Genomic DNA, 8,899 nt, shown 5'->3' with positions numbered 1-8,899 from the left:
AAAAAGGGACAGCAGATCTGAAGTCAGAGAAAAGTAGAAGCCCCCTAAGAAAAGACTAGCTGATAAAGAGATAGACACTGATGATTCCAACTATGAGAGGTCTGAAGAAGAAGAAAGTTCTGAGTCTGGTATGTTAATTCCATTAGGGTTAGTTGTTTCGTAAATTATTATGCAAATGTTAGGGTTTCTAATGTGTTAATGTTTATTGTTAACAGATTTAGATGATAGTGATACTGCCTCAGATGCTGACTCCTGGCATTCAGAGGATTCTGATAAGGTGTTAGAGTCTGATGAAGAATCACCAGCTGTGTACCCTTAGTTCAATGACAAAACAAAGTTTGGAGAGTTGAAATTCGAGGTTAGTATGGTATTTAAGTCCAAGTCTGAATTCATGCAAGCAACTAGGGATTATACAATCCAGTGGGGTAGAAATATTCTGTTTTCAAAAAATGATAAAGTTAGAGTTAGGGCTGTCTGTAAGTCTGAAGATTGTCCCTGGGTAGTTTACTATGCATGTAATAAGCAAGATGGTTCTTGGCAAATTAATACACTAGTAGATAATCACACTTGTCCTAGAAGGAGGAAAAACAGAGCTGCAACCCAAACTTGGACTCTGAGTAAACTAGTACCTAAGCTTAGAAAACACCCAACCATGAAGTATCGAGAGGTTTATGACTGGTTTGTTAGAAAGTGCAACGTCTATCTCAATAGCACATGCATTACAAGAGCTTTGAAAGCCGCTAGGAAAATAGTCGAGGGTGATGAGATAGCTCAATATGGGTTGGTGTGGGACTATGCCAATGAGTTGCTGACTAGTAACCCCGGCTCCACAGTTCAAGTGTCTGTCATCCCCATGCCTGAGAGTCCTCCCCTGTTTGATCGCTTTTATGTTTGCCTTGATGCCTGCAAGAGGGGTTTTAAGGCTGGTTGCAGACCCTTAATTGGTCTTGATGGAGCGTTTCTGAAAACACTACATGGGGGTCAGATTTTAATAGCTTGTGGCCAGGATGCTAACAATCACATACTTGTGATTGCTTATGCCATAGTCAGCGTTGAAAACAAGGACAACTGGAAGTGGTTCCTTGAGTTACTGCACAATGACTTGGGAGACTACAGAGAGAATAAATGGTGCTTTATTTCAGACATGCAGAAGGTGAGCACTTTATTGATTCTGATAGGATAAAATTGGGACTATTTTGATTTAATGAAGTAACATTGAGGAATGTATTTGATTTAATGAAGTTATCGTAGGGACGAATTTGACATGTTATCTTGTCGTGTCTGTGTTAACTTGCAGGGGTTAATACCAGCTGTTCAGGAAGTATTTCCCAGGGTACACCATCGATTCTGCGTCTGGCATTTATGGCGCAATTTCTCAAAACAGTGGTCTAGTACTGAACTGAAGGACATGGTTTGGGAATGTGCTCGGTCTAGGACAACAGTTGAATTCAACAGAAACATGAACAGAGTAAAGGTAATTAATCAAAAAGCATGGGAATATCTCGATAAATGGCCAAAAGATGCATGGACAAAGGCCCACTTCAGTGAACTGCCAAAGGTGGATAACATATGCAACAATGCTTGCGAGTCTTTCAACGCAAAAATCAAGCATGATAGGGGCAAGCCGATTCTGACATTAGCTGAGGAAGTAAGAAGAATCATCATGAAGAGTATTGTTGACAATCGGAAGAAGCTAGAGAATTATCAAGGGATTCTCCCCCTGTTCAGCAGAGCAGACTTGAAGCCATGACAGCGTTGTCTAGCCACTGGGCTCCTCAATGGTTTGGTGATGAAAAAGAAGAACTTTATGAAGTTCATGGCTGGCCAACCAATATGGTGGTTGACCTGGGAAAGCATACATGCAGCTGTCGTTTTTGGCAACTAACAGGTAAAAAATTCACCATTTAGTTACTGTAATTTACTTTTATGCATGACTTCAAAATAATGATTGGTTTCTCTATGTAAGGGATGCCGTGTATGCATGCAATCTCAGCTATACAGGATAAGAATGATAAACGTGCTGAAGACTATTGTCACGATTGGTTGAAAATGGAAGCGTACAGGAAGACTTATTGCTTCAATGTGAATCCAGTGAAAGGTCAGGATCTGTGGGAAAAAAGTCCACACCCAGCTCCCGTCCCACCACCATTTAAGGCAAAGCCTGGAAGACCAACGAAGAAAAGGAGAAGAGACAAAGAGGAACAACCCACTGGGTCAAAAACAAAGATGAAGAGGAAGTATAACCCTATCAGATGCATGTATTGCAGTGAGATAGGACACAACAAGTGAAGCTGTGCAAAGAAGAAAGCTACCGAAGCTGAGGAGCATGCTAGGCAGCTGCAGCTGCAACTAGCTCTGGTTGCCCCTGCTGCAGAAGGGGCTGCCTCTGAAGCAAGCACTGTCCCAGCTGAACCTAATCCAGCTCCATCACCAACAGTAATTGATATTAGCCAGTGTGACAGTATACCACCAACCCAAAAAACACAACAGGTAATCTACCATACGTGATTCATTTTAAACATTTGTTATTTTGTTATTTAATCTCATTTCTTTAATAAGCTAAATCTAAATCTAGATGTACCATTAATTTGTGTAGGAACAAGTCACTGCTAGGCCATCCAAGTTAAAGGTCATTAAAGGGAAAGCCAGACTTCAGTCGTCTCCTAAACCTACTGTAGCCGCACCAGTCGCTATCTCTGCTGAGACAATCAAGGGGACTAGTTCAGCCACTGCTAAAAAACTGGCTGACTTTATGACCTTCGTTCCTACTCCCGCCTTCAAGCCCCCAAGAAAGACTGATAAATGACTTTGATTAGTGTTGAAATGTATTGTGGTTGTATTTGTTTTTGTGTGAGAATACTTTTATGTTTTTTTGCACAGGGCAACTGGAGTTACATTATGTACATTTTGGTTATCTATGTCACTGAAAGTTGTACTATGCCCTTTTATTTTGGTCTAGGATACTTTTTAGGTTATGTATCCTCATGTAAAAGCTTATGACTTTGATGTGGTCTGTTTCCTATGTTAAACCTTTTGGTCCTTAAGGAAATGTGACATCTAGCCTTCTATGGCAACTCAATATTTAATAGTACTTTGACTACTCAATGTTTAACACTACTTTCACTACTGATTATGTCCATTCCTTAGTACATGTTACTTTAATAGTCATCCAAATTGGTTTGGAACCTTTGAATTGGATTGTGTTGTCTTCATATAAAAACACCAAATGAAACATCTATTCTCATTCAATGGATTCATCTCATTACACCATCAAGTGTTTCGAATTTGCTTTACTTGGAACGACACAACAAACTACAAACAATCACATTAAGCACAACTACCACAAACAGGAAAACTATTAACATTTTCAATGCTTTTACTTCAGCTTCCAAGCTGCCCAGTCTCCATGCCACCTTCAACCTCCATTCATCACAGTCACTATCAACCTACAGCTCAGCCCCATAATCTTTCTTCGTTCCACCTTGGCCCATCCCTTCATACTCATCATCCTCAACCCACTTAAAGTAGTTGCAGTGACTGCCCTTCTGAAAATTCAGAAATCAGAAAATAAAAAATTAAACAAAATTCCAACACTCAAAACAACATCAAAAAACCATTAAAATCTTACACAACACTCACCCGGTACCTTGGACATGCACGGAATAGTCTATCTGGGTTCTCCGCTGTCCCAGACTTTCTTATCGCAGCCTTCAACCCACAGAAACATGATTCCTCATGGGGTTTCCTCCTGCTTCGCATTGAGGCGCTGGAACCATTACTGCTGTTCGAGAACAACGACACACCGCCACCACGGCCTCCATTTCCGGCATCCATCGTCGCCCGAAACCACCAATTTGAACACGAACCTAGGCATATGGCCATCTGATTGATGAAGGCAACCTATTTATCGTAGAATTTAGGATTAGGTTTCAAACACTTAGGGACTTATTTGAACTGTTTTCTTAAACTTACCTTGTCAGCAATAGCTCATGACACGTGTGCCTCTTCCACGTTGGAAGCTAACCACACACATCAGCAACCGTTAGCCAGGTCACCAGCGGAGTTAACGGAAGGACGAACCTGATTAACTCGCGTAACTTTCGGGGACTCTTTTGATTAACTTTATCTTTCAGGGACTAATATGGAGATCGGGGTATCTTTCAGGGACGATTTTGAGTATTAACTCATAATATAATGGTTTTTGTTTGAATTAATTGAAAAATCCGAACAAATCGAACCAAACCAAATCAAACCAAACTGTTATTTTAATAAACGATTGGATCGGATGACTTTTTCCTATATAACCAAATCAAACTGCACTGCAAATATCCCTAGTAAAATCTACTCTATAACTAAGTCAAGCATTTTATCAAACACCAAGAGTGCATAAATATAAAACTTTATAAATTGCAAGAAATAATAAAAACTATGATTACCCAATTCAAGAAATTGACAATAACAACTCAAATAAGTAATAATAAAGCATAAAACATCAAATTTATTCATAAACTAACAAAAAAGTACTAATGAACTAAGATAGTGAAACAAGCAAATATAAATAAAACTAAACTAAAACAAGATTAAAAGCTAAAATTAGAGAGAAATTGATAAAAAATTAACTAAATCTATCCTAATTCTAGAGAGAGAAATGAGAGCTTCTCTCTCTAAAAATCTAAGAATATCATATTACAATTAATTCTAAACTCTTTTATTTTTTTCTTCTTCATATTTTTTCTTTAAATACTCAACAAAACTTAAATTTGGGGCCTTTTAGAGGCCTAAAATGTAAGACACGTGCTTCATTCATGTGTTATATGAGGCTTGATTGGTAGTGCAAAAAATGGTGATGGACGCAGCTCAAATTCACTATCTATTATAAATATAGGCATATCATTTTAAAGCTCCGGATTTTAGCTTTCTAATGCCACTAGAAGCGCTTTATTCGAACCTCTATAACTCAAGTTATAATCAAATTGGTACGAAGATGTCAGGATTAATAACATTTGGAGCATTCTTGGCACTAATTTTTAGTTGTGAATTGCACCTAGAATTGTTGAGAATTTGAGAAAGTATTCAACATAAAAGTTGTAGGTTTTGAGTACTTCTTTTCAACAAATCTAAATTCACTATAACTCTTTGCGATGCCTTTTCCTTAAACAATGTGTTGTGTTTTAATATGAAAACTCAAACAAAACTTGTCACGATCACTAATTGGATATCAAACCAATTATGCTCAAATCAAAGGTAAAATGTATTCAAATTATTAATTATCAAAATTGAAAGTGAGAATTCAAAACTAATTGAAATTGCATGAAAAGTGAAAAAATTTGATTAAAATCTAAGTAAGTATATTCATTTTCTAGTCAATAAATTGAGTTCTATCAACTCTCCCACACTTAAATCATTGCATGTCCTCATAAAATAATTTCCAAAAGATAAGAGAATTTAAAGAGGAAGACTAGTATCTAAATATCTTAATAAAATATTCTAAGCCTTATAGGATCTAAGAACTTAATTTTAGAATTTAAATACATACAATTGAAAAATATTTATTATTTCAAACAATTTAAAACTAATTAAGTTGCTATTTACTCATTCATGCATTGATCAACATGGGGTCTTACCGAAAAAATAGTATATCATTCATTCTCTCAAGTGTATGAGTTAAACTCTCATCCTACTCATCCTTACAAAATGCTTTCCGTAACTCACTTTATATGTACATCTATTTAAGTGGTATATAAATGTACTACTTCTGCCTCAAAAGCTTGCATGTATAAATTTCATGATCAATCAAAACAAGAACAACATGCAACCCAAAATCTAAAACAATTCAAGTTTAATGAGAAATAACTAAATTTTCTCAATGTATCAATAAAAAGCATGAATATCAATTATTTTCAAAATCTACAAGTCTTAATTATGCAAGATACTAGGTTGGGATTTGAAGTACTCCTTGAATTCCATCCAATATTTGAATTACTCCTTGAATTCCAACTAATATTTGAATTTGATTTGCTCTGCGGGATCTGAAGTCATATGTGCCAAGTCTTGAAGAATTTTAATACAAGTAAAGAGTTCCCAAAGTTATTTGTTAATGAAATTCTTTTTGGAGTCCCAAAATTTGTAAGACAACTTCTTGTTGCTCATCATACTTTCATTGGAGTGACTAACGGACTAAGTATTTATTTGATCTTGATGAGCGGATATTTTTTTATACACTTTTTGGTATCATTTTCATATAGTTTTTAGTATGTTTTGTTTAGTTTTTATTAAGTTTTTATAGGTTTTAGTGTTAAATTCACAGTTTTAGATTTTACTTTGAGTTTGTGTGTTTTTGTACAATTTTAGATAATATCTGGCTGAAATTGAGGAGCTGGAGCAAAAGTCTGATTCAGAGACAGAGAAAGCACTGCAGATGCTGTCCGGATCTGACCTCCTTGCATATGGAAGAGCTTTTCTGTAGCTACTGAAGTCCAAATAATGCGATCTCAACGGCTCTGGAAAGCTGACTTTCAGAGCTTTCCAACAATATATAATAGTTTATACTTTGCTTCAGAATAAGAGGCCCAAAATTGGCATCCAATGCCAGCCTCCTGCCCCCTTCCAGGCATCCAGCGTCCACAAAGAAGAGACCAACATCCAAACACCCAGAGAGGATCCCCTAGCCAGCATTCAATGCCCTAGAGGCTCTTAGCATATGGATCTCATCAAAGCTCAGCCCAAACACTCACCAAGTAGGCTCCAAAAGCGGATTTTAGCACTAAAAAGACTATTTTACCCTTACTAGTCATTTGTTTAGTATTCCAGGGATTAGATTTACAACATCTACAGACTTTTATGCCATATTCGAGTTTTACATTGTATTTTTCTTTTAGTATGAGTTTCTAAACTTCCTAGGTTGAGGGGAGGAGCCCTGCTGAGTCCTATGAATTAATAAAAGTATTACTGTTTCTCTTCTATCCGTGTTTGATTAAATTCTAAGATGTATATTTGTTCTTCAACATGGTGAATAGGATGATCAGTAACAATCAGCTCTGTTCATCATACTAGGACGACGTGCCTGACAACCACCCGTGTCTACTTGGGTTCGTGTGAATACGTGACTAGAAAGTGCGAACCGCCAGCTTGACTATACATCTTTCAGACGGCTAATCCACGACTTCATTGAGGACTTCTCGAGACACCAGTTCAGCCTATTTTCGGGGAGATTAGGGTCTCTATGATAGAGACTAGAATCCAAAGAAGCAGCATTCTCTGATTCGGAAGATTCGACCTTGTCTGTGGCGTTTTGAGTAGGATCGCCAAGAGAATGAACTGCTAGAGCTTCACCCTCGTTCAGATTGGATGACCACGGCCAATGGCGTTTGATCTGAAGCAGAGGAGATTGATGACCACGGCCAATGGCATTGATCACATACAGCCTGCCATAGAAGAAATCACTCACAAGCAAAGAAGACAGTAATACCAGAGTTAATTCAGAAAGACAAAGCAACTCCAATCCTTAACCATATTCCTATTACTGATTGCCCTTGCCTCAATCCAACAACCGTCTAATTCACCTGACTAAGACCTGCAAGATAACCATAGCTTGCTTCAAACCACAATCCTCGAGGGATCGACCTTGACTCGCTCAGGTATTACTTGGACAACCCAATGCACTTGCTGGTACAGCCGTATGGAGTGTGGGGATTCGTGCACCAAGATTTTAGCGCTGTTTCCGCGGATTGTTTGAGTTTGGACAACTAACGGGTTATCTTGTTCCCTAGATCAGGTAATTTATTTTATTTTGTTGAGTCTTTTATTTTTATTTTCTTATTCTCTATTTTTTCAAAAAATTTAAAAACTTTTTCAAAAAAAAATTATTTTCTTTGTTTAATCTTTGTTTTTAGTTTGAGTCTTTTTTGTTTCTGTTCTTGGTAATTTTCGTTCTCTTTTATTCTTTCTTTCAAAAAATTCTTTCAAAAATAGTTTCTTTGGTTAAATCTTTTGTCAAATCTTTAAGTTTGGTGTCCTCTTGTGTTTTTCTTTTAATTTTTTTAAAATTTGTGTTTGGATTTCTAAAAATTTTAAGTTTGGTATCCTTTATATGTTCTTGTGTTCTTTAAATTTTTTTAGTCTTGTTCTTGGTGTTCTTTTTAATCTTCGAAGTGTTCTTGTTTTTCTTTGTGTTTTGATCTTAAAATTTTTAAGTTTGGTGTCCCATTGTATTTTTCCTTCAAATTTTTGAAAACTTGGGGTGCTAGATCTAAAAATTTTAAGTTTTGTATCTTTTACTTGTTTTTCTCTTTCTTCATTAAATTCAAAAATAAAAAATATCTTTTCTAACTTAATTTTAGTTAATTTTCAAAATTTTTTAAATAAAAATTCAGATTTCAATTTTAAATTTTTATCTTATCTTATCTTAGTTTTCAATTTTCAAAAATCAAATCTTTTCAAAATTAAAAATCTTATCTTTTTCAAAAATCTTATCTTATCTTTTTCAAATTTCAAAATTTAAGAATTCAAATTTCAAATTTTAAAATTAAATCTTTTTCAAAATCAAATTTTAAATCTTATCTTTGTAAAATCTCTTTCAAATCTTTTCAATTTCTTATCTTATATTTTCTAATTTCAAATTTTAAAATTAAAATATTTTTCAAATCTTTTTAATTTCTCATCTTATCTTTTCTTATCTTATCTCTTATCTAATTTTATTTTCAAATAGTTTCTTAATTAATTACATATCTTCTCTCTCCTCTTTTTCAAAACTTCCTAACTACTCTCTCTTAATTTTTGAAAATTCTATTCTTCTTCTCTCTCTTCTATTTTCGAAAATCACTAACTAATTTTTAATTTCTTTTTAAATTATTAACTTTATTTTCGAAATTAATTAACAAATAAAATAAAAAACAAAAAT

The 8,899-nt window shown here is 35.3% G+C and overlaps 2 protein-coding genes across 2 annotated transcripts; one reads left to right on the top strand and one right to left on the bottom strand.

Annotated features, from left to right (window-relative positions):
* The first annotated feature begins 652 nt into the window (after nucleotides 1-652).
* Nucleotides 653-1,750, top strand: LOC148562325 (uncharacterized). Its single transcript, XM_088490861.1, has 2 exons — nucleotides 653-1,153; nucleotides 1,298-1,750. The coding sequence occupies exons 1-2, from the start codon at nucleotides 653-655 to the stop codon at nucleotides 1,748-1,750; spliced, it is 954 nt and encodes a 317-aa protein (XP_088346987.1).
* A 1,577-nt stretch (nucleotides 1,751-3,327) lies between these two features.
* LOC148562324 (uncharacterized) lies at nucleotides 3,328-3,834 on the bottom strand. Its single transcript, XM_088490860.1, has 3 exons — nucleotides 3,640-3,834; nucleotides 3,451-3,545; nucleotides 3,328-3,337 (listed from the first exon to the last, which is right to left on the bottom strand). Exons 1-3 carry the CDS (start codon nucleotides 3,832-3,834, stop codon nucleotides 3,328-3,330), a joined length of 300 nt encoding a protein of 99 aa, XP_088346986.1.
* Nucleotides 3,835-8,899: the final 5,065 nt, after the last annotated feature.

This window comes from Arachis ipaensis, chromosome B6, assembly GCF_059453495.1.
Source record: "Arachis ipaensis isolate K30076 ecotype BB chromosome B6, ASM5945349v1, whole genome shotgun sequence".
Lineage (NCBI taxonomy): Eukaryota > Viridiplantae > Streptophyta > Magnoliopsida > Fabales > Fabaceae > Arachis > Arachis ipaensis.
The sequence above is the reverse complement of the archived record's forward strand: the minus strand, read 5'-3'. Positions and strand labels throughout refer to the sequence as shown.